The sequence below is a fragment of the Montipora capricornis genome, chromosome 7 (genome assembly GCF_036669925.1).
Source record: "Montipora capricornis isolate CH-2021 chromosome 7, ASM3666992v2, whole genome shotgun sequence".
NCBI classification, from domain to species: domain Eukaryota; kingdom Metazoa; phylum Cnidaria; class Anthozoa; order Scleractinia; family Acroporidae; genus Montipora; species Montipora capricornis.
Window position 1 is genome coordinate 35,424,973 of NC_090889.1, and position 26,500 is coordinate 35,451,472.

At 40.6% G+C, this 26,500-nt stretch overlaps 1 protein-coding gene and 1 long non-coding RNA gene across 2 annotated transcripts in view; both read left to right on the forward strand.

Annotated features, from left to right (window-relative positions):
- The window catches only part of LOC138057061 (uncharacterized), a 366,889-nt gene that overhangs the window by 44,066 nt on the left and 296,323 nt on the right, over positions 1–26,500 (forward strand). The window lies entirely within an intron of this gene.
- The window catches only part of LOC138057615 (neuroglian-like), a 28,576-nt gene continuing 19,003 nt past the window's right edge, over positions 16,928–26,500 (forward strand). The window contains exons 1-6 of the mRNA XM_068903572.1: positions 16,928–17,255; positions 18,386–18,679; positions 19,817–19,919; positions 20,148–20,329; positions 22,230–22,496; positions 25,222–25,506. Coding sequence (XP_068759673.1) covers positions 16,928–17,255; positions 18,386–18,679; positions 19,817–19,919; positions 20,148–20,329; positions 22,230–22,496; positions 25,222–25,506 — 1,459 coding nt within the window. The remainder of the gene's footprint in view (positions 17,256–18,385; positions 18,680–19,816; positions 19,920–20,147; positions 20,330–22,229; positions 22,497–25,221; positions 25,507–26,500) is intronic.

Here is a 26,500-nt window from a genome sequence, read left to right on the forward strand (position 1 = left end):
TGTCTATATTTTACGTACGGAAGAGCCTATCTAAACGACGTCAAGGAATGATTGGTTTCATAATTAAGGATTGCTGCTAACAAGAAATATCGAGGTACTGTAAACATTTGTTTTTGGAGGAAATATTCGCATCCAAGACGAACGTTCTCAGTTTGAAGCACACATAGAGCTGACCATGGAAACATATTTATTTGCGGCTAAATTGCAGAATACCCGGCCCACCAAATGTCCTACTAAAAAAAGCTGCCACCGCGGTCCCGCAGTCGTGTTTAACAATGCTGCTTCCGCGTCCACTAAATGTCTTACTTAAAAAACTGCCACCGCAGTCCCGCAGTCTACACATTTCACGAGATTGTATGAAGAAGAAAGGATTCGTTTACTCATTATGCCTAAGCGCTCGTTTCAGTGATTAGGTCTAAGCACTCTCCTAAAATTTTAGCTTTCATTTTGCGGTTCGGTTAACTACACTTTTCATGAGATCGTGTGAAGAAGAAAGGATTGGTTTACTCATTATGCCTAAGCGCTCGCTTCAGTGATTAGGCCTAAGCATTATCGTAAAATTTAGCTTTCATTTTGCGGTTCGGTTAACTACACTTTTCATGAGATCGCGTGAAGAAGAAAGCACTCGTTTACTGATTAAGCCTAAGCGCCCGTTTCAGTGATTAGGCCTAAGCACTCGCAAAATTTTAGCTTTCACGTTGCGGTTCGGTTAACTACACTTTTCATGAGATCGTATGACTCAGAAAGCACTCGTTTACTGATTAAGCCTAAGCGCGATCGTCTGAAGAAGAAAGTACTCCTTTACTGATTAAGCTTAAATGTTCGCTTCAGTGGTTAGGCCTAAGCATTCTCGTAAAATGTTAGCTTTCATTTTGCGGTGGCAGTGCGTTTTACTGGTTGCCCTTTAAGGCCGGGACACACTAGGCGACAAGTCGCAGCGACATGTCTCTGCGAAAAGTTGCTCCATGTGTACTACTTGCAAAACAAGTCGCTGCGACACGACGCCTGTTCATTCAACAACTACGGGACTGCGGACCGCGGTGGCAGTTCATTTCACTGCTTACCCTTTAACACTTTTCTTTTCATTCATCGATTTCGGGACTGCGGACCGCGTTGGCAGCTTTTTTAAGTAGGACATTTGATAGGCCGGGTATTCTGCAATTGCTTCTTATTTGCCTCTGTTTTCACGCTTGAACAATGTTTCCTATACTTCCTTTTCGCACATTCTCATTTAGAATTGAACATCGGATAGTCGAAACTGAGCTACATCGATAATGCGTTTATTGAACTATGCAGAACGCTTTCTTAAAAATGGAATGACAAAGCATGGAGATACCTTCACAGACGTTTTTGGTGTCTTTGAAGTGAACCCCCACAAAATTCTTCAGGTGTTTGTTTTTTTCACTTGTTAAGCTCCAGTAACCGTTCAAGCATCTTGGAGCGTTTAGCCAGTCGTTTCGTATGACGTCCATCTAGGGGCTTCCAAGTTGAGTCATCGTTTGTGGTTGTCGATAACACTTCTAGCATACATTGTTGGTAACAACAATAAAAGCAAGGTGACACACGCTAAAACCAACCACGCGTACGTTAGCGTGTGTCACCTTGCTTTTATTATTGTTTTTTTTTTTAAATAACGTGACTCACCGATTTCTTAATGTGAACCACCTTCCCACACGCTTGCCGTGGGAGAACAGTTTTGCTTCCCAACCCAGCTTACCACATGTTTGGCAAGTGAAGCTGCCACTTAAAGGGGTGCTAAACACACCCACCTGGAATGTTAGCTACGCCATGCTGATGAGGCCCAATAGGCCGCAACAGCTGTCCATGGCTGCTAATTGACTGGGGGAAATGGTTGTGCGCATGCGTGATGTGTTGGTCACTCGGCCGGGTTGGTATTAGCATGTGTCACCTTGCCTTTATTATTATTATTGTTGGTAAGCTTTAGAGGGCTCGTTCAAGGTTAAGTCTTGATGGGGGTTGGTTAGGTACTCAAACCGCCAAGGGGACGTATGTCCTTTGATAGATCTCTTCAGATTTGCCACTGTGACGAAAATATCAATTCTTACTTTTCTTTGGATTATAAAACTATGTTAACTAAACACTAAGCGACCAAGTTTTAAGCCTCGATTTAAAAAAGACACCTGTTTTATTTTAACTGGAATTTTCCTGTTTAATCCCGCCATTACTAACTTCAAGATCTTGCGGGAGCTGGATCGAGGAAAAAATTACGTTAAAGACTCACTAGTTTAGATTGCAATGCGCGTGTACGCCGTAGAATTGATATGCAGCACGGGAGTTTTGGGCTTTCAGACTTTTTAAAGTCGCATTTTACTTATATAACAAGCTGCATTCACACTCTAAAGTTTCTAAGCTAGTGAGCCTCAGTTGACGTCATTTTTCCCTGGATCCAACCCTCTGAGCTCCAATCGGTCAGTTTTGAACGTGAGTAATGGCCGACCGTGAAATCCCAAACTTACACTCAAGGTAAACGGCCTTTGGATAAAAATCAAGGCTCAAAATTTTGCTAGTCAGATGTTAAGCATTAACACACTTTCAAAATCTGACGAAAAAAAGGAAGTGATTTTTTTATCACAGGGGGCACTTAAAGAGGGTCTCAATGGGGGTGTAGCAAACACGGTACACGGTTAAAAACTTCTCGATTTCACGGTGCACGCTTAATTTTTGCATCAAATAATTGTTCATAGCTTAGGAAAAGCTACAAACAACACGGTTATCTGGACAAAATAATTCACGACACACGGTTAATTTTGTGGACGTTTCACGCCACACGCTTAACCCCATTGAGACCTCCTTTAAACCCTTCTGAAAAAAGATTTTACAGAGAAAAACCATGGACGTATTATTATATCTTATTATATTATTAAATATCCTATTATTAGTAATGCTATTTAAATATATTCTCAGACCCATATTCCATAACCACACACTTCTCTATTACTGGTATTACAGTCCTCTTTATATTCTCCACGATATTGTAACCTGTAATGGATTTACGTGATAAGCTCGATAATGCACGCATTTTGATTGGTTGTCACCTATGATCTTTTAAAGGAGAGACGCATAGCTAACATGATAATCAATTATATAAAACATCAGCGACACATTCGGCTATCATCTCGTGTGCCCCTTGTTTGTTATTATCACATTCTGACGTCAACTGTGAGCTATTCAGCTGAACAGACGCACGGCAGCCTGGAATCTATTTGTTAGACAAAACGAACTATCATTTGGCCTGAGCAGCCCATGACAAGGAATTTGAGAAAGCACTACACGTATCCGGATATTTTTGAATCCGCAACATTATCTTTCCGGATTCAAAATTTTTTCCATCCACACGTAGCGTATTCAAATCGAATTTGCCCGCCCACACGTATCCGAATTCGCTCTAGTACTCAGGACTCCTCGAGGAAACAGAGGCAATAGAGCATGCGCCATAAAGAAATAATAACTCCCTCGGCAGCCATCTTGAGAATTGACTTCACGGTAAGGAGCTGGGCTCGATCTTGTGACGTCAACCGGATAAAACTTTTTCCGGATTTAGCGTCCACACGGTTCCCAATTCATAACATACTCAAAAATATTCAATCTGGAGAGCGTATTCAAAGAGTTCTGGATTTGCCAGCGAATTCGCCGGCTACGTGTGGACGGAAGTCGTATCCGTAAAGAAAAAGTTTCTTTTTCAGTTCCTTTCTAATCGTAAAACGAAAATTTGGTTCCTGTTTTATGGCTTAGAAAGAGCGTATTCATGCACGCTGACGAAGGGCTAAAGGCCCGAGCAAACGCCTTCAGCATTTGCTTCAACAACGTCCGTTTTGTTGAATGATTTCGAACGATTTGTTGAACGATTTCAACGCATTTTGAAGATTTAATTCAACAAAGCTCATGAGAGGCCTTGTATTCAGTCCCAGGCTGCAGCTGCGGTTGTTACTATGGATACGGGCATGGATTCGTCATTAAGAGACCGATTAGTGCGCACGCGCATTCCCAACAATTTTGATAGAAGAGGGAAAAGGGGTTCAACCTCATTTAACATTCGCGAAAACAAAAGAAATGTTAAATGGTCGTTGAGGAAAAGTTTAAGCGCTTTTAAAATCATTCAATATCGATTTTAAACTCATTCAATATCAGTCTAAAGGCCATTTATGGCCCAAGAAGCAATGCAGTGGCACCTGTTAAGAGCGCTGATGGTAGACAGCTCCACACAGATCTGGAAGACATCAAAGCTCGGTGGAAAGAGCATTTCTGCAACCTGCTAAACCAGCATCAGGAGAAGGCAAACAAGAGAAGACCTCAGTGTGCCAATCACTGAAGAAGAGCTTGATAAAGCACTGAAAACAACAAGATGTGGCAAAGCAGCAGGGCAGGACAGTATTCCTGCTGATGTGTGGAGGATGGGGGGAACCCGCCTCAAAACTGGGCTTTTGGAGCTGTTCAATGCATGCTGGGACACTGAATGCCTCCCCCCAGGACTTCAAGGATGCAGTAATTGTTACTGTGTACAAGGAGAAAAGGCAGAGGAGCGAATGTGGGAATCACCGCGGAATTTCTCTGTTGGCTACCGCTGGGAAGATATTGGCCAATATCAGTTCTGAACCGAATCAAGACTATTTCGGAAGAAGTCCTCCCTGAAAGCCAATGTGGTTTCAGGGCTGGTAGGTCAACAACAGATATGATCTTCACTCTTCGCCAGCTCCAAGAGAAAGCCATTGAACAACGTCAGCCTCTCTACACAGTCTTTGTTGACTTCTCCAAGGCTTTCGACACTGTGGACCGGGAAACACTCTGGAAAGTTCTGGAAGTGTACGGCTGCCCTGAGAAAGTGGTGAAGATTATCCAACTCTTTCATGAAGGAATGCTTGGAAAAGTCTCCATGGCAGGAGACATCAGTGAAGCCTTCGTCGTCAACCATGGTGTCAAACAAGGATGTGTGCTTGCCCCTACCCTGTTCACTCTTTACCTTGCTGCAGTACTGGAGACAATGGGAGCCAACCTCAACAAAGGAGTCTTCGTGAAGAATAGATCAGATGGGAAGCTGTTCAATCTGTCCAGACTGAAAGCCTCAAGCAAGACCAGAGAGCTGTGTGTGAGGGAACTGCTATATGCAGACGACTCAGCTTTGGGCGCTACCAACCATCAAGACATACAAGAGATTGTGGACCGTTCCTCTGCTGAAGCAACACTGTTTGGTCTCAAGATCAATGTCTCCAAAATGGAATTCCTCTACCAACCTCCTCCTGATGAACCTTTTGAGTGCCAAGTGGTGCTTGTCAATGGTGATGCCTTGAAAAAGTCTAGCCATTTCACTTATCTTGGTAGCGCAGTCACAGACACCAACTCTGCCGATCTTGAAGTTGAGCGGCGCACTCAAGCTGCCGCGAAAGCATTTGGCTCCTTGCAGAAGCGCTTGTGGACTCAACATGACATCAAGCGAAAGACGAAAGTGAAGGTCTACAACGCTGCCATCTTTCCATCACTGCTCTACCCAGTAGAGTCCATGACTCTCTATCAACGCCACATCAAAAGGCTGACCAGATCCCAGATCCGCCACCTGCGTCAGATACAAGGGATACGATGGCAAGATCGAGTACCTGATGTTGAAGTCCTCAGAAGGGCAGAGTTACCAAGCGACTAAACTCTTATCACAGCGTCACAACGTCGCTGGGCTGGACATGTACGGTGAATGCTAGACTCAAGGCTGCCAAAGGCAGTACTCTATGGCGAGCTCAGTGAAGGGAAGAGGAAGCAAGGTGGACAGAAGCTACGCTTCAAGGACGTGCTGAAGCGGCACATGAAAAATGCAAATGTCAAGTCTTAAACCTGGGAGCAAGATGCTTTGGACAGAAGATTCTGGAGAGCCATTGTCAAACGGTCAGTGAAAAGCATAGTAGAGTCCATGACCCTCTATTAACGCCACATCAAAAGGCTGACCATATCCCAGATCCGCCACCTGCGTCAGATACAAGGGATACGATGGCAAGATCGTATCTTGCCAGAGGGAAGCATTTAAGTGATTTGTGAGAGTAGTCGCTTTGTAATTTTATAATAGTAGTAGTTTTAAATCATTTCTTATATTTCTTACTTGTAAAGAGGCACAATTCAGTTTTTTTTAAGTGCAATGTTTTTCTTAATAAACACACAGTCTGTCTGTCTGTCTGTCCATGGAGGAGAAGCAACAGCTGGAATACCAGCGTGCTCATGGAAGAAGACATTCCACTGCAACATCAGGGCATCTATGTACTCGCTGCAACAAGATCTGCCGCTCACGGGCGGGCCTGGCTGCCCATCAGAGATCCTGCCTCACATGAACAGTCGTCATCGCCTGCGATGGACTGCCGAAGGCATTATCGATTCAACTTCGATTCGACATGTTTCAACATGTTTCAACATGGTTGAAAGGGGGGAGCAAACCGTTTTCCCCCCGGGCCTTAAGCGTCGAAACGTCAACCTGCAAATCTTAATTTTCTTACGTTGGTTAATTTATCTTTTTAAACTCTTTTTTTAAAACTGAATTTTCATGTTGCGTTCGCCACCGCTGCAGAAAAAGTTAGAAACTCTTTAAAAGCTGCTTTATAATATAAGTTTTATCTTTAATGCTCCGGCAAATGGCTTGAACATTTGCTTCAATATCCGTTCTATTTTGTTGAACAGCGATGTTAAAACCATTTGCGCCCCTCCCCTCCTCCCTTCAACCGTGTTAATGACGTATCCATGTCCGTATCCATAGTGACAAATCCGTATCCATAGTAACAACCGCCGCTTAAGGACGTTCGCGCTCATTGTTTGTGCGCATTGTTACTGCGCATGTAACGCGACTGTAATATGTCACGCATTACTTTGAGCATTAGTAAAAGTTGAGGTTTTAAAACCTTTTCAAAAACCGTGGACAGTAAGTCTTGCACAGCGTTGGATCAGAGAAGATCGTGATCAGTCAAAATTGATTTAAAATATTTATGAAAGTCAAGTAGACTACTGCACGACTGATATTCGCGAGGTTTTATCAGTCGTGCACTAGTCTACTTGACTTTCATACAAATTTTTCAAGCATCAGTTAAAATAACATGGCGACAAAAACGCCGAGGAAAAAATTACAGGCCGGCAAAAGAATGGCACATTTATTTCCGAATCATCATGAAACTTCAAAGAGAAGTGAGCGGGAGGATGGAAAGCTCTGGAAAAGGCAGCTGATCGAGTAGACTAGTGGCTGAAAGTTTGGAAAAGTCGTGGACGAACCGTTGCGTAAATTGAATGGGGCTATTTCTTTTCAATGTTTTTATTACTCTACGAACTTAAGTTCAAAGTGAACGCATGTTTTTAAAGTTCTTTTCCTTTACTTTCGTGAAAATTGAGGAGTATTTTCGTCCTCGTCCCCGGACCTGCGCGGAAACTATCAGCGATTGAATTTCACAAAAAACACACTCCAGAGGATGAGCATGATGGCAATGGGGAGATATTATACAAAACACCAACCAAATGAAGATGACCCCTGCTTAAAACGTCGTTGCTATGCTCGAAAAAGGTTTTTTTTTTCGGTAAAAACCGTTCATCTCTTCAACGATCGATCCTCTCTGGGGTTCCAGTCCTTGCCCGACAGGTCACGCAAAAGCGTGACAAACGAACTTTTCCATGAGCTTTGCAAAATCACATCGATTTTACTCGTTCAGATCATCTGTGACCCCTATTTTTTAAATCATGAATCACTTACTTTACTTACTATCAACAAAATATGATGAAATAAAAAAATTCTCACCGTAAGAAGTTATCTTTTTTTAACATTTTCTTTCCTCGTGCTATCGATTTCCGGTAGTGGTTGCAACGGATAGAGCTTACGAAAACACTCGTCGAGGATGAACTCTACTGTTTAACACATCCCTAGCAGCATACAATTATCTAAAAATCTCACTCCTAAAAACCTATGCATGGAAACTTTCACTTCAACAGTTTATTTTTATGATTTTCGATGGATGAGCAGATGAGCCTACATCTCGCTATTATGACCGATTGCTCGAAATTAAGGCATTTTTCCACTGCCATTTTCTCCGAAACAAAGTCGGTGACCCCCATTTTTTGGAGTAAGTACTTTATGACCTAACTCTAGGCGAGAAATGAAGAAAATCTCACCGTAGGAAGATTTTGGCGCGAACGTCCTTAAGGCTTAAGGATGAGACTGAATACCGTGCCAATCGTGAAGCTTTGTTGAATCAAAGGTTGATGATGTGTTGAAACCATTTGCCCACATCGTTCAACATCGTTCAAGAAAATCGAACAGATACTGAAGCGGTTTGCTCGGGCCTTGAACTGCGAGCGATCTCTCTATGGAAAACCGTTACGTAGCCAGCCAGTTCAAAGATATGGAATTTTCATTAATAGTTTACAATTCTTTCAAACTGGCTCATCAGTATCCGGGCTATGTCCTCTTTTAAAGAATTAATCAAAAGAAATCCTCAAAAGCACCTTACATAAATCAAGGTCCTAAAATAAGTAATTTTTATGAAAACGTAAATGGCGAAATTATATTTAGACACTTACGTTTCCTGAAAAGTGCTACTTTCAAGACACACATTAAAATTGCCATTTTCAAACGCCTCAAGACTGCCTTTTATTTTAAGGTATCTTAAAAGTGGCAATATCCATAGTTTAAGGCGTTTAAAAAAAGTGGCACTTTCAGGAAACATAAGTATCTAAATACAATTTCGTCATTCAGAGGGGTACGATTGACCACACATGAGTCGCACACGGAGGCTAGAATCAAGCAGACAAAGTTCTAGGAGGAAGGCTGGGTGAATACAAACTTCAAGTCTGAAAGTTAAGAACTTGTGAAAAACCACCCATTGGCAGTGACAACTAAGTCAAATTGCTGTTGTGCTTCAAACGCTTGCAGACAAACTTGATGAAGGTTGATTCGTACAGGATGAGCTGAAAAGCTCGTTAAAAATGCATGATGGTGAAGTCTGATTTCTGAGCATTCCTTCAAATTCATTACTGCCTCGTTGGGTGGCAGGCTCGCCTGTCAATCATCTATTGTGGTGACATTATTCCAACTGCGAGAACATAGAGCTTCCTTTCGCCACAACAAACTCTGTATTACAACGAACGATAAGCGGCTAACCATTCAGTTAAGAGGCGATCGCTTTACGGACAAACTCTTTGGTCGCTCAGGGCGTTCATGAAAGGACAGTTCGAGGTAGGCGGATTTCCCAGTTGAAAAGACTCGATAACAAAGTTTAATAATCACATTGTTTTTCTTAACACTCTTGAAACACCAGTCATTTCATGTTGTTACCTTTAAACTTGCGTTTAGATTAGTCTTCTGATAAAAGAAGCGATTTAATCATTATACCTGCGTAAACCGCTCGCGCGCTTTCATTGAAGCGATTCTAACGTGTGGAGAATGTAAGGCTCAGCTTCCTAAAGCAGTATGCAGAAATATCATGGAGAGAATAGTTTTCTTTCTTATATATATGGTATCCTTAAGTCACAAATGCGACCTTCCTCCGCCTTGCTTCTTTACGGTAAAAGCCATTTTTAGTAAGCAATTTGTCACGAACTGTTTATTTTAATTTATTCTTTGTGTTTGGTAATTTAAATGCGCGAAGATCTGTTGTACACCTTTCAATTACGCAAGTGATATTTTGGTTTTTTAAAGTCTAATTTCTAGAAGAATACCCAGGTTAGAGATTTGCGCGGGCGCAAAAAAAGTTGAAAATATCACACTTTCGAAAAGTTTCCGACAGACACAATGTATTTATTCATTTACGACATAGCTGTTTGCCCACCACAATCCAGTTGAGAATAATTTAACAGCAACACCGTGTTGAGGTTTGCGGTCGAAACGCAAGCAACTTTGCGGTATTCACACATTTCTCACGCATTCTGACACTGCCAATGCAGTACGCTAGAAAGAAACGGCTAACTTGTGCGTTAGGGTACTCTATTGAGAACTCGCGTGTCAGCGGAACAGGGAATTATTTTGACCCCAAGAGATCGTGCTTACAGGCCATTTAGCTCTGTAAGGGGTATGATAGGAGCTTTAAACAACAGCGATGTTCGAAGATTTAGACTTTTAAGGAGACGGGATGCACGAATTTAGAGGAAGCACTGTTAAAAAATTGAGTGAATTATCAAACGCGCTTTTTCGGCCAAAAAAAAAATGCATCTTGCTTAAATGTAAGATAGCTTGGAGGATGTCAGCAAGATTGCCTTTAATTAAAGCACGTCACACTGCGGATGTTTTGCTGCGAAAGGAGAAGGTTATAAACGCAAATTAAAGACGTGACTACCTTGGCGACTTCTTGTCTGTACCAACATGTTACATTGTCATTAAATTCTAAGTTTCTCATATCAGTGCCAAGTAGTTTGCTCAGGAAAACCGCGTGGAATGCTAACAATAACGTTAATCGATCATTACAATACATGAGATTTTAATGGCCAGTTGAAAGCAATCTGCTTGTCAAGTACGGGAAATATGGTTTGTTATTTGACAACAATATGATATCGTGAAAGTTGTCGAAACGGAGTGTGTTTGACTGTAAGAACCTATGTCGAGGCCCCAAAAAGCAGGGTTTTTTTACGTTTGTGGTAAAAGGAATTTATTTATCGTTGTGTTTTAACGATTAGAAAATAGTTAAGCGTTTATCTACACCTTAGCTAATTGTGTTAATAAGACGATTCTTTCCACGCGAAGAGCAGGTTGTCCATTGTGAAACAAATGATAAGAAGTCCACTTAAAAATGAATCCGTACGACCAGCTGCTTCTAATCATGTCGTGGTCTTCGCGTACAGCTGTGCTGTAAGTTATCCAAACATTCTTTTCAACTTCTTCTCGGACATCGACACCCTTTGTGTTCGCTCTACTGAGAGATGTCATTTGAGAAAAAGAACAATTGATGACAAACAATTGACGATTATGCTGAAGACCTGTTCTCGCACTTGTTATTGAAAACCCTCCCTTATTTCAGCAAACAATTCCATACTTAACGCACAATTAAAGAGAGCTTTTGAACAAAACGTACCTTGTGCTGGAATCGCGTGAACTGGTGGTCGCTTTTCAGTTAACAGTATAATAATTGAATGCGCCCCACATTTAGATGCAAACACGGCACGAATCTTGAATCGTGCTGGGTCCTCGCTGCATGATCGAAGCGTTCTGCATCAAAGCTCGCGGCTTTTAAATAAATCTTTGTCTCCAATAGGTATCGAACGGAGCAACATCCACACGAGCTCTGCATAAACGTTTCCGCGATTTTCGCTGGCAACAATGAAAATAGTTATCGCAGCGCTTACGATATCTGCAAACACTACGGAAATCCGTGCCATACCTTTCTCTAACGCGCAAACAACGCAAATTTTTAAAATTGTAGTCAAAATTTGTGAGCGGAGAAAGTTGCGTCGTTGAAAACTAGACGATTGTATCATGTGCCCTTGATTCTGCTGGGTAAACTGCAGAAGAATTTATACGGAAGTGGTTCATAAAGGCGGACTGATTCGATGCAGCTTTTTTCGAATTGAGTGCTTTGGGGCGGGGTAAGTAATTTGCCATAGTACAGCCCCTGACATGCTTGTAAAATTACAAGGCTGTGAACAAGCTAATTAGTGATTATTTCTTTTTCGTTGCAACTGTTGGTGAACACAATTTGGAGTTAAATACGTATAGACGGCGTGGAGGCGGCGTGTTCCGTAGACGATCGTCGTCTCAGTTTGGTATCGGTTAGGTAAACACGTTTTCACTACTACTCGAAGCGACAGCTGCCTCCAATTTCGGTGGTGATTTCTCTGAGGCAATTTCATCGCAAAGATTCAAGTCGGTGAATCTTTGATCACCCAAGATCTGCAGCATTGCATCGATCGGCGCCGCGTTCTATCTCAATAAATGAACGACAGCTGTTGGAGATAATTAAAGGTCACAGGAACAATTATGATTGGCCAGCTTTCAAATTTTATTTCGCGATTCCTTATGATCACCTTTCGGGTTTCAGTTCTAAAAGGCGATACTATCTTGTATCGTGGTAAAAATAAGCAACGTATCAAACATAATTTTGATCCTTGAACATGATTTTCTCACCAAAGCACCTGCCAGTAAATATTAAATAAAATTATGATTTCTCTGAATGACAACAGAGTCAATTGCTTTAGATTCGAAGATAAATGAGTAGAAATACAATTGCGAGTTTTTGCCTCGCTGTATGATAAATAAAAGTCGCTTTGACTTCCAGGAGTATTTTTTTTATTAGAATTACTGTACATTACTGTACCCAATTGTGGCTTTGCCCAATCAATTCTTCGGTGCTTTAAGTTGGGCTAGATAAGCGGGCAATAGATAGATTAGGTTAAATTACTTTTCTGCAATTTCCCGTGGGCCAGAGATTCATTTAAAAGAGAGAGCGCAAAGTTGATGACGAAACAATTGCCTTCGATTAAACATCGTAGAAGATTCACTTACTTTAAGGTTAGACATGATATTACTCAGAAGAAGGCCCCGACCTAAAGCTCGATCCATGCATACTCAGCCTATTTCAAAAATTTCTTTTAAGGTGTGACAACAAAACATCAAGACCATTGTCATATTACAAGGTCGTAAAGTGAACGACCATTCGCTGGCAAGCTCAAGTTTAAATAACGACCCACTGTCCGAATAAACAATGAAATAAAATCAATCTTCATAAGAGTGTTAATTGATCTATGTAAATTTATTATCGAGGCCCTGTGAACATCTGGCGCTCGGAATAATTTAGTTTAAGATAATTTGGCTCCCTTAAATCACCAATATTTTGAAATCGTTGGCGTTGAACACAAAAGCGATCAAATCAATTTTTTCAAAGCGAACACGGGACTCAAACAGTGCCGATGCAAGATTTTTTTAGCTCTTTTCTCTCTTAACAGCAACAAAAGCAAGTCTAAAAATTTGAAGACAGCTCCGAAGTTCACCCAAACAACGAAGAAGTTCCAGTTTATCCTGCGTATGGTGCGTGAACATTTATAGCTCTTGTGTGGTATGAATTTTAATTTGATAAGGCTTTGAGATCGACTTTTTCTAAGAAGTAAATCCGGCCTGATCATCTTTCTTAATCCTGGGTTCATGATTTCGTGAGCTGTTTTTCGTTCGCCAAGCAGTTACACAATTGCTTTTGGTATCCCTCCTCTATCTCTGTTTTCGATTTGTTGACTTTATAGCCGGAACCTCAGATAAATTAAATGATTGAGCCAACGATTTTAACAGGAAGTTGGGAGAATCTTTGTGTTTAATCTTTTTCTATGTAAGTGACATTCCAAGCCACAAACTAACCAAAGAATTTGTTGTACAGAACTTATGTTACAAAGTAGCAGCTTTGGGTCATGTACAAATCATGAGAAATTGTCAGTTATCTTCAAATATTTGTCTCTTGCGAACTGTTGGCTTTTGGAGTTTACAAATTGTTTTAATGATATCATTTTGATTTTGGAGAAAACAGTTAAATTTAAAAAAATATCGGGAAAAAACTGCGACAAGAATTGTCCGTTGTCGAGATGCTTTTGGAATGTTATTCGAGGACATTTCGATACTTTGCGAGCGACTCGCGCCTTTAATTAATCCACCGGCAGGTGAAAACTTGTCCACTGATACAGTCGGTTTTAAGTCAACAGTGCCATTCATTTGATGCTTTTCAATTATGAATGTGTTAAAATCAATATTTGCATATCAATGAAGCGTGAGACCAAGGAAAGCCGCTTTAGGACAGGAAGATAAAATGAAAGGGACTGCTTTCGTCTTAACAATAACAAACGTCTGTTGGAGAAGATGTCTACACTTGAAAGTAGAGAAAGCTCTATTTTACACCGCCCTTTTTTTAGGCCGGATAATGTGCTGGAGTCTGGAAACGTTTTTAAGGTTAAAATATTTAGCAAAACAAGTGTCTTGTAGACTAAATCGAATCTGTAGTTTAGTTTTTCGCGCTCAATGGAAATTCTCCTTTAAGTTGTCAAGCTCAGTTCACGCTATGAACTTATTATAGATTTGCGCATTTCAAAAAGAGATCGCGCTAAAGTTTCCCAGGCCCTGAGTGAAAGGCAAATGTGGCTTTCTAGGCAACGGAACAATGTTTTTCGCTCTGAATTGATGTTTGCCATTTGAAAGAAATTTCTTTATTCACAAAAACAGCGGTGGTAAAAAAAACGTATATGATTAAGTCAAAATATTTAATGACTCGCACGAGTGATGACGGGTGATCTTAAGTGTATTTTGCCTGTTACCTTGTAATTAGGTTCTATCGCGCACGAGTTGGCAAATAGATTAACCTGCTCTGCACATAAACACAACAGGCCGATCATGTTCAATGAGCGACCGTGCAGCGAATGCAATGAAACAAAGATTTTCCGGTTTGTTTAAAGCTGATGTTTTTAAACAATGGCTTTTTAAATTGCTGTATTGCCAGAGGGACTTATAATTGCAACTTCATATTTTGAGCTTCTCGTTGAAATTCCGGATCTGTGCTTGAAAGAAATTTCGCCTCTTCGCCTCGTAAAGTTTTTATAGAGGGCGATGTGCTCAGGTAATTCAGAATTTCCACATTGAGTTCGAAGAGTATTCAAATTCTGTAGTCTTGTGTAATTTAATGTATTGAGATTCAGCGAGATTTCACTTACCTCCCGAAAATATTCGTTATAAGCTATTTCATTTTTGGGGATTTTGCGATGAATAAGTGGATCTCGCTGTCCAAGGGATAAAATACTCTAGACAAGAAGGGAGCAATGATGATTCTATCCATCTTTCAAACAACTAAGACCGAGTACGCGATTGGTCAATGATTACGTCATGTCTTGAAGCGGCTATTTTCAAAAATGGCAGCTGCGCTGAGCGACAGTGACGTGTGAGGCTCTGAAATAAAAAATATGTTTCGATTCTATGTAATAGACGATTTTGTTGATCGACGTCCCTTTTCCTCAACTTAAATCCACAATGTAGATGGTATGGTTCAATTTTTTGACTTCTTTAAACAAATTCAGATTACGATAATGAATATTACGCAAAGAAAAATTAAAATTCTCCTGGTTTGAAAAAAATTTAACCACAAAAAAATTTGAACCGCAATATAGATGTCTTCCCTCTGAGGCAGCCGACACTTTTGAGAAAGTCTTGTTAACAAGATCTTTTCCCAAGGAATATTTGAGTCTGAAGAAAAAAATTCTGGGTTTTATGGTAAGCACTTTTATAAAACACCAGAAAGTGACATTTGTGCAGGGTACACGACAGAAAGAAATTACCGAACATTTTTTGAGGCGTGTCTTTCACAGAAGGTTAACTAAATTCCCGACTCCGGTTTTGTGAAACTGCGCATTATGAGATTTCAGTGCCAATAGTTTTTCACCGCTTTCAGGTTGGAGTTTTGTCTCATTCCTTGTCATTCGTTTCGTTTTTGAAACGAATTAATTAATTAAGTAGTTTCTTTTTCGCAACAAATCCCTATTCGTCTTCAGCGGTTGCTTCTCTTTTCGCTGGGGCATGTGTGTCGGCCGCGGAAAGGGGTAGGCTCTTTCTCCCCCCCCCCGCCCCCCCCCCCCCACTTTTTCTTAAGGTGTTGTTTTCGGCTTAGCGATTTACAACCAAGCACCAGCCCCTCCCCCCCCCCCCCCCCACTTTCAAACGTACTCCACGGCCCCTGATGTGGCCATTTTTATTACATAGAAGCTGGTGCGTAAAGTTTTACTTGTCACCTGAGATTTGGGCAAATTTTCTTATTCACGGGAACAAGTAGAAATTGTTACAAAACTTAACGTTGCCACATTAAAAAAAATCCCCGTGTGGACATCTTTGACGTTTGCCACTACACGACGTTATGCAGACAACAACAACAACAACAACTTTATTTAGCTAGATATAATAGTTAGTGGATGGCTTACTCTGCAAATAGCTAGAAAAAGCTGATCGAGGCAGGGCAAGCCAAATAACAATAATGTTAGGGTAAACGCAAACGAGAGTACCACATAACACGCAAATTAACACCAGCTTTACTGAGTCTGCGCTTGTTGCTTGTGCTTCGCTTGTCGCTAGGAAAACTTGTTTGCCTCAAAATTCTAATTTTCTTCCCTTTATACAGGTAGTATGAACCCAATAATAAACAATGAAGTTCATCTGGGACGTTAACATTTTTGCCTGCTGTTGGTTTTTACTTCTTTACCTGCGACCAGGCAAGTGTAACGCTTATGCTTTCACTGCTTTAGTAATAACTAGTAATAAACAACCGTAAAGTTCTGTTTTTTTAAAAAAAAATAAGAACCAGTTTATCTCACTCATGCAAGGCTCTGCAAAGAGCAGAGGGCGTAGTCTTCTCCTTTTTGTGGTATGAAATGGTCGGGTGGTCAATCCTCGGAGAATTTGCCTTCGAAAATCAACTGCAGAAGTCAACTCCCAATCGGTTTGCTCGGTTCATCAAGCCGAGGACAGCCGTCGGCGAGCGAGAGGTTATTCGTCGGTTTCACAGGACCATCACTTGGGGTCTCTAAATAACTGAGGAGAAGGCACTGCTGTTTTAATTACATCTGCAAAGGCTGGGCGTTCTGGAATGAGCACTATAAAACATAGGCACCGTCTCGGTTCATAAGATTTTGTTGGATGTTGAAGAACCCAAGCACTCTCAGACTGGTGTTGTGGTTTGTTCTCGTAAAGCGCGCACTAGCTGTCGATTAAAGCCTGCATTGTTGTGTGACCCACTTGTGGTCGAACGACAGCTTACCTTAAGATTCCGTTACATTGTGTTAGCTTACACTTCCTTACGTTACTCTATTTTAAAACTCGAGGATAAATCCTGTAAGATGCTTGATAAACGGCTTGACAAAACGAAATTTGATACGAAGAGTTCGCGCCTGGCTCTTATTAATTATGGCAGAACTTTCAGCAAGTCCAGTGAATAAGTGCGATGCTTGAGAGAATAGGTTAATGACATTCATCAATCGACTCTTTAAAACTTTATTGGACTCAACAGGTAGCGCCGCAAAACCCGTGATTCTTAGCGAACCTGGGGATGTTACAGTTTCACAATCAAGTTTCACCGTTCTCTGTATCAAGTCGTCGGGGTCCGTGGTGGAATGGTACCGAAGAGGGGCGCCATTGGACGCAGCACGTGATCCTGACTTGCAGGTCACGAGAGACGGGTCACTTCATGTAAAAAATGCACGAAAAGAAAGAGACGAGGGGCATTACTACTGTCTTGTATCAAGCGGTAGACAGTCTGTCATTAGTAGAACTGCAGACGTCAGATTTGCGTGTAAGTGGATCAAGTTTCAATCCTTGGGTTGCACCTGAGTTCATTGTCGGCCATGTTGGTCAGGACTGAACAACAGCGAAAAAGTATTTGGTAAAAGTATTAAAGTATTATTATGCAAAACGCGAGCGACAGTTTGCTTTTGTTTTGTGCATCAACATGGCCGTCGAATCACGTGAGTGCAATCCAAGAATGATAGTATAAGCAGTTCTCGAACAAGCTCGTAGTATCAATAATATAACAATATCATGATATAGTAATATTAATAATCTAATAATATAAATAATATAACAAGTTACTTATAATATGGAACAAAATTAATAAGTATAAGAAACATTACAAGTTCCCGAAAGAATTGTCATGTTCCGTGGAAATTAAAGGCTTCTGCAAGGTTTCGAAATAGTTATTGATAGGAGCCTTTGGGTAGGAGCAGAAACCCATAAGGGTTGAAACATGTAACGCGCGTTCACAGCTTCCGAATATTCAGTGCGAACTGATTGGTTGAATGTTTCAGTGCGAAGTACCATATTTGGAAACCCCTCGCTCTTGTTGTTCCAAATATGGTACTTAGCAAATCGAATATTCAGAAGCTTGTTTCCCAGCACACAAGGGGCCTTTACACGTTTCAAGCCTTATGGGTTTCTGGTAGGAGCTTGCCTTTCTCTAATAGAAGCGCCATGAGTCAGCCGTTGTGCGTGTCTTTCTATTTTTAGAACGCTACGAGTTCTTCAGCTCTTCACGCGCTGCCGTTTAGAATGGTCAATCAGAATAAGGTTATTGTCAAACGAAGACAAAAATAGCAAAGACAACATGATGCAAATCGTGCAAATTGAAGTAAATGTGAGTCACCTGCTTAATTAAGGGTTAGTTCTAAAAATAGAAAATTACGTGGAAAGATTGACTCAAGGGTAATCTGCATAGGGAGGCTCCTACTCATGGTCTCCTGTTATTGTAAGTGTTCGTTTAATTTACGTAATTTGAGTGTTTTTGGGAGTCTTGAAAAACTCAGAAATCCATGAAGGCAGATCCGTGACGGCTGCCATTTTGAAAAAAAAAAAAAATCAAACAAAAACAAAAAACGCCGCCATAGATTCATTTGTGTTCTTATGCTTCGCTGTCTCTTTGATTTTCAGATCTTAAACCTTTTGTTGTTACAGTCGAGATAGTCGAGGAAAACGAGGATAACATGGAGGTCTTAAGATGCACACCTCCAGACTCTTTTCCCCACCGGACCATAGAGTGGTCGAAGAGAACAGAGACTGGCAAACAGCCGCTTGCACAGTCATCCCACTACGCTGTAAGTCAAGAAGGAGACTTGCACTTTGCCTTTCTGACCAGGGAGGACTCTGGGCAGTACGTGTGTACGGTCACGAATCTGTTTATTATGAAGCACGTTAACAAGACCTTCTCTCTCAGCGTTCTCCCAGGTAATTCGTTGATACAAACGGATTAGTGTATTGGGCTAGTCAAACTGTCATTCAGAGCAGGTTTTAATTGAGTGCAGTGAAAACGAGACTGGGATAATTTCTTTGGCCAATCATAACAGTCTCAGAGAGTCAAATTAACCAATCCTAATGCAAAGTAAAAGTATGCAGCCGGCTTTAAAAGCGCGGGAAACGCTTGCGAGGATTGCAATTGGCTGAGAATAGTGGCGCGGAATTTTTAATCCAGTTACTAAACGTCGTAATATAGAAATAAAGCACGTATTGCGAGAAGTACTGTCCTTCGTCGTCTATCCTTCCCAAAGCTAGGAGGTGATAACCAAGCTCTTGCAACTCCCATATAACGTCAATGTCGCGGCATTTTTGGAGACTAGGTTATCTATAGATTTGTCTTGGTTCAGACCAACGCCGGGTGACCATTGTTAATCCCAGGGATAATAGCTAACGATGTCAGGAATTTAATTCGTCTGAAACGTCTGATTTCTCCGAAACTCTGGCGTCTAAAAAGGTCGGAACACAAATGTTTCGAAGTTATTGTGCGCCCCTTGTCGCTTATAAACGGACTATTTGGGCGTTCGCTACTTTAGAAGCCTAAGTAGACAAATAATGTAGCCTTCATTTGGACTCTAAATGGAGGTCATATTATTGTCTTTCCTAGAGGTAGTTTACGACAGATTCATGAATTACAGAACACGGCCCTTTCTCATAACTGATACAACTGATGCCTGGTTTGCGTGGTCACTTATTAGAGAGCTTTAGCAATGACGACGGAACGGCAACGAGAACGTAATCTAAAAACACAAATTTGCGTTACACTTCGTTTCCTCGCTTTTTAATATGCCAAAGCTGTGACATCTCCTCAGGAATGAAATCGTTATGAACGGCGCTTAATTTAGGGGAGAAAATAGATATTTATCTTCCAAGTGCTGACGTTCTCCGTAAAACCTCAAATTTGGCTATTTCACGTTCTTGTTTTGCTGACGACGGCAAAGAAATGGACAAAAGTGAAAAATGCACTTGCAGAGGGTGCAAAGGTATTTTTATTTCATGCCATTTTTAGCGCATTTTTAGGCCTCACAATTGTTATTACATGATTGTTGATTTCCATCTCTTTCTAAAAAGACACGTCCCATGGCAAGCCGCCGAAGGTAGCAGATGAATTTGAGGTGCAGAGAACAGCCTTAAAAGGAGAAGAATTTGTTCTGGAGTGTATTGCTTACGGAAAGTAAGTAGTGTAATGAGGGTAGCAGTAGCTACCCTCTCTTAGGAATTGTGAGTCCGTTTACGAACACTTCAAATGAATAAGGAATGTTTAAAGTCATTTAAGTCTTAAGCATGCTACATTAGAGGCATCGACATACTGTCGTTATCAACTAGTTTTAAAAGTTTGCAAACATATATAAAACTGAACCCTAACATCATCATCATCATTAATACTATCCGTATTTTCTAGGCCAGTTCCGAAGATCACTCTTAGAAAAAGAGGTCTGCATACGACCTTAGGAAGCACGACTGGGAATATCAACAGAATGGTAATCAAGAGTTTTAATCAAGATGATGCTGGAAAATACAAGTGCAGAGCCAGTGACCGACTAGGACAATCCGATACGAAAACCACTATTGTCACTATGGAAGGTGAGCGCCTTATCTCAAACATAAAACAGCGATAAAATTGATTATGAAGTGCATTCGTTGGGAGGACTTTGGAGGTTAGAATCACTAGACGAGCAGGGATGCTATAAAGACATGAAGAGGTGATGACGTCACAAAAACTAAATTTGTGAAAATCTGGATTTTGCTTAAATCGTCCGAAAGATTTTTTACTCAGAAATGTCCTTGACCCAAATCAACGTGTTGGTGCAAATATTGACTCATACAAACAGTCACGAGTCACGCAATCGTCATTTACGCATATGACGTATCAATACACGTGTGACGTAATTCAAGATGGCGCTGAAAAAACAAAAACTTGCCGTAAGCTCACTATATGCACATGATACCCAAGATTGAAAATTGCATTCTCCTAATATCGAACGCTATGAAAGCCTGCTTAACCCAACGGGGTAGTTGTTGTACAGCTGTTTTAAGTTGAAATCAGCGGTAGACTAGCAACCTTTGGGGTATCATGATGGTGCCTTAGCAAAAATTCGCTTACAAAAAGGGACTACTCTCCACTAACTGAAACATTTGCCGGTAAAAGGAATGTTGAGGGGAATATTGTGTGTGGATGGTCAGTTGTGGGAAAATCGCAGTCAAAATTCACAAAGCGAATTCTCCGGCAACCTCAAGATGGGGTTAACAAATGAAGCAAGGTCTGTGTGAAAATAAAGGCTTGAGTTTCAAAGCCAGCCATTGTCCACCTCTTTAGCTTCCTAATCCCCATTCCATTGTATTTGTTATTGCAAGTCTACTGCTGATTTTATCTTTAAAAACTATACAATAAAACTGCCTCGTTACAAACATAAAAACAAGCCCGGTATGTTAGCTACGCCATGCTGATGAGGCCCAAAAGGCCGAAACAGCTGTCCATGGCTGCTAATTGACCGGGTGAAATGGTTGTGCGCATGCGTGATGTGTTGGCCACACCGGGTTGGTGTTAGCGTGTGTCACCTTACTTATAAAAACAAGGCCCGCTTAACCCTATAGGCTGACATGTTATCCCCTGGTATTCGCCACTAGGACCATAGCCAGAAAAATAAAACGTTCTTACTGAAGCAATATCGAGTGTAATGGTCTCATCCTTAAACTAGGACCTATTAAACGCGCGTATTGTTGTTGGATAACAATGCTAAAAACTGGCTAAACGCTTTTAAATATTGCTGAATGCTAAACTTTTCTGAAAGATATCAAAACGTTACTTTAAAGTGCACCTAAACTTAAACATCTTTTGTTCCTAATATAAACCTCCCCATCCAAAGTAAACGTGTGTCACCATTGTTACGCAGAATTTCGCCTTTTATGTGCCGTGCAAGCCACGTAAACTTGGCAGAACTTGCATCGTTTTGGATCCACGACCGTGATGCGAGAGGCATGGGTCTATTCTCGATATAACGTCACAAACTGCTTTGCATTCCGTTTTCAAGGAAATTGTGCATTGCAAATCAGTTTGTGACGTCAAATCGGGAATAGACCCGCGGGTCCAAATTACTGCTAGTTTTGATAACGTTTGCGCGTCTTGCCCAGCACACAAAAAGCGAAATTTTGGGGTAAGAATGGTTAAACATGTTTGGTTTTGGTGGGTAGCTTAATATTGTAGACAAAAAATATTTGAGTTTAGATGCGCTTTAACAAAACAAATAGTGAAAAACACGTTATAACGTGTCTGCAACAATTAAGAAAACTGATTGGTTTATCAATATTTTATGACTGTGAAGGAGGTTAAAACGTGGTGCAACCTCGTCCCCAGCCCTCAGGGCGCTTTTCCCTGGCTTTGGGTGGGGAAAAGCGCCCTGAGGACGAGGTTGGGCGTGGCGCTGAGGTCGTAGAGGAGATCCCCGAATTCTCACTGAAAATTGTGTCTTTTTTTCTCTTCCAGCAAAACCGGAGTGGATCACAACTCCAAAGGACACGACTGCAGGATCAAACTCGACAATAACATTGCCTTGTGTTGCATTCGGAATTCCCTCGGTACAATACACTTGGTATTTCAATGGCAAACCAATGATGTGGACTGAGAGGCACTTGTTTCATGAAGGGAATTTAACAATTAAGAGACTCTTACCTGCAGATATGGGAATTTATCAATGCTTCGTCAATAACAAACATGGGCAGATGCACGCTGACATCGAGCTTAACGTTTCAGGTAACACTTCTTTGTTGACTCTAACACAGGGGGCTCAAGGTGACCTTTCCTTTGGCCGGTTTCTTGTTTAAGAGGTCACTATGGCCGAGTGATATCATTACAGTTTGGGTCACACGTCAAAAAGCGCACAGGCAGGCGAGTGTGAGTCACTGTCTTCATTAGGGGTTTTGTGTTTTGTGGATGGCAGTGTGAAATTTGCGAAGCAAAAAAAAAAAATAATTAAAAAAAAAAAAAAAAAAAAAAAAAAAAATATATATATATATATATATATATAAGTAGAATGATAAAGATTGAGTATCCAACGGTGATGCCACTTGCGAGGAGGATCCAAAAGGATACAAAACGTCTTGACTCAGATAAGTTAATAGGAAGAATGAAAAAATGAGTCGCTGGCGAACTTCTCACAGGTCTGGTATATTATAATTTCGTGTAAACGTTTCGCCCTTCGGGCTTCTTCAGTACACGCTAAAAACTAAAAACTAAAAATACCTGGTACAACTGAACTTGCGCTATTTATACAAAACTATGAACCAAAAGGTGTAAAATGTTTAAAATTACAAAAAAATTATAAAAAAATCACAATAATATGTCATGTAATACGTGCAGTTGGAATAAATCGAGTGGACAATACGTGAGATAAGAAATAGTTAGCTCTATTCCGAAAAAGGCGTTAATCACCAGACATCGAAACTAATAATTTAAAATAAACAACAGGACTTAGTAAATCATGCAATCAGGTGGCGAAATGATGAGCCCAGGGCCCCTAAGAAGTAATAGAATCCCTGAACAGGGCCTGTGAGAATGCCGATCTGCACAGCGTAACTGGAAAAAAAGCCCAACTGGTTGCACAATTACTCCAGTGAATGATTAATTAAACCTTATTCTATTTTTGGAATTAAACTCGGATCTTTTGTTCAAGCCGTAAGGTTGGAGGGTGCATAACTGTGCGCACCAAAAAGCCTCTCTTGTAAGTAAAGCCTTGTCCATATCATCAGTAGTGTCATTAACAATTTTTTCAATAACAATGAACTCAAAGTCAGACATGTGATGTTCTTTTCTATTGAAATGGACGGCCAATTCACACGTGGCCTTGTTGGTCAACATAGCCGATTTGTGATTACGAAATCTGACCTTGAATTCATTCGATGTTGAACCTACGTATTGAATCTTGCATGTTTTACAGGTGACTAAATCATCAAATCATTTAGTCATCTTATTTATGAATCGCCATTGCTATCCCAGATTTTCCCAAAGGGGTCAATTATTCCTTCTTATCGAAGACCCAAAAACATAAAAGAGATTCTAGCAAGGCCTAAAAAAACCCATTACAGCAATAACACTCCCGTAGGATGTTTTAAATGTAAGAACAAATGTGATCTATGCAAACATTATCTTGTTGAAAATAAGATCTTTCACAGCGCCTGTACAGGCCGTTTTTACTCCATTAGACAGAATGTACATTGTAGGTCGAAGAATGTCATCTATTTAGTCACCTGTAAAACATGCAAGATTCAATACGTAGGTTCAACATCGAATGAATTCAAGGTCAGATTTCGTAATCACAAATCGGCTATGTTGACCAACAAGGCCACGTGTGAATTGGCCGTCCATTTCAATAGAAAAGAACATCACATGTCTGACTTTGAGTTCATTGTTATTGAAAAAATTGTTAATGACACTACTGATGATATGGACAAGGTTTTACTTACAAGAGAGGCTTTTTGGTGCGCACAGTTATGCACCCTCCAACCTTACGGCTTGAACAAAAGATCCGAGTTTAATTCCAAAAATAGAATTTTGGTTTAATTAATCATTCACTGGAGTAATTGTGCAACCAGTTGGGCTTTTTTTCCAGTTACGCTGTGCAGATCGGCATTCTCACAGGCCCTGTTCAGGGATTCTATTACTTCTTAGGGGCCCTGGGCTCATCATTTCGCCACCTGATTGCATGATTTACTAAGTCCTGTTGTTTATTTTAAATTATTAGTTTCGATGTCTGGTGATTAACGCCTTTTTCGGAATAGAGCTAACTATTTCTTATCTCACGTATTGTCCACTCGATTTATTCCAACCGCACGTATTACATGACATATTATTGTGATTTTTTTATAATTTTTTTGTAATTTTAAACATTTTACACCTTTTGGTTCATAGTTTTGTATAAATAGCGCAAGTTCAGTTGTACCAGGTATTTTTAGTTTTTAGTTTTTAGCGTGTACTGAAGAAGCCCGAAGGGCGAAACGTTTACACGAAATTATAATATACCAGACCTGTGAGAAGTTCGCCAGCGACTCATTTTTTCATTCTTCCTATATATATATATATATATATATATATATATATATATATATATATATATACATATATATATATATACATATATAAATATATAGCAGACAGGTCAGAGCAAAACACTTCGCTCCGAGCCTCAATGCATGTTGTTGAGGGAAGTGTGAAACACCTCTGAACTAGCAAGGACCCGTAATTGTTTTGCCTTCGAAGCATTAGCAGGACAGCTTTGTGAATTTCCCACTTTAAGTGTTTCTTTTTCCAGTTTGGTTTCAAACACAAACTAAAACAAATATTACCTGGTAAAAATAAAGGTTATTTACTTTTATTTAATCTCAATACCTAGTAATTTTACTCTCACAAGGACACTTTGAAATAAAACATCTCAACTAGTATTGTAAATTTGATTAAAAAATGTCATACGTATTTTCTCCAGAAATCCCAGCGGGCTTTGGCATTGGCAGTCGACCGCCTCAGACAAATCAAAAAGTTCTTATCCAATCAACTGTTGAGTTTACTTGTCGCCCAGTTGGTGAACCAAAACCAATCATTCGGTGGCTGTTCGGAGGATTACAGCTTCGAGGCACTGGGAGATATCGAATTCATCACAATGGAAATTTAGTGATCCGAAACGTAACCACAATGGATTCCGGCGAGTACACTTGTGAAGCGTCCAACAAGCTTGGAAGAGCACACAGAAAAGGATTTCTTAGCGTAGTAGGTACGTTTCAGCCACGTTAGCTCATTTAAAAATAAATTGTATCATGCGGAAATGAGGCATAAAATAAATGGACCAGTGGGAATTGTTGCCAGTATAAGGCGTACGAAAACTCCCGCGAGATGCTTGACATTAGAGAGACGTTTCAGGCAAACGGCAAGCGTGGAACTAAAATTTGCGTTTTGCAAAAAATGAAAGAAACTCGTTTGATATGAGCTCATTTCTTGCGTGTTAGCAGCAGGTATCAGGGAACTTTCAAAAGCGAGAGACGAGTTAGAATAACATCATTTTCATGTTTTTATGACAAGCAGCAGCCCAGCGTTTCGCGTTTACCGACACGTAAACGCGATGCTTAATATCTCCATGGTGATGAACGATACGTGAAGTAATGGCAATGGTATTGGAAATGAATTTATATACCACACATATAGCAGACTTTCTCATGGCGGTTTACAAGTCTTCATGAGATAGACCACAAAACTGGGAACACCATGCCCTGCTCTGATAGAATAGTGTGTGGGATCTTTAACCTCCCACAGTGTTGATTAACAGGATGGGGCCAACGGTTTACTTCAGCCGAGAAGACTTGAAAGTCTAACCATTTGCAGATGAAATCACAATGCCAGCACTTTCTCCTCAATTATTTGAAGACCCTGAGTGTTGGTTGTCCGACCGGGCTTGTGAGCCCGCGATCTCCCGCACGAAAGTCTGTTGCTCAACAAACTGAGCCACCCGTCGTCGGTCACGTGTCACTTGTTTGGTCTGTAAAGATTTAGATTTCAGAGAGCATCGTCATCGTTACCATTTTCACTGTCATCGTCCAGGAACCCATTACTTGGAGGTTACAATTCATCTTTTCTCCTCTGAGCAATTAAGCAATATCAAAAATACCATAATACTCTTTGTTTGTCCCTCTAAATTTCGCATAAGCATTGTTTCCAGTTTCCAGTTTCTCTACCATTGTTAATCCCAAGAAGAAAAAAATGCTTATGCAAAA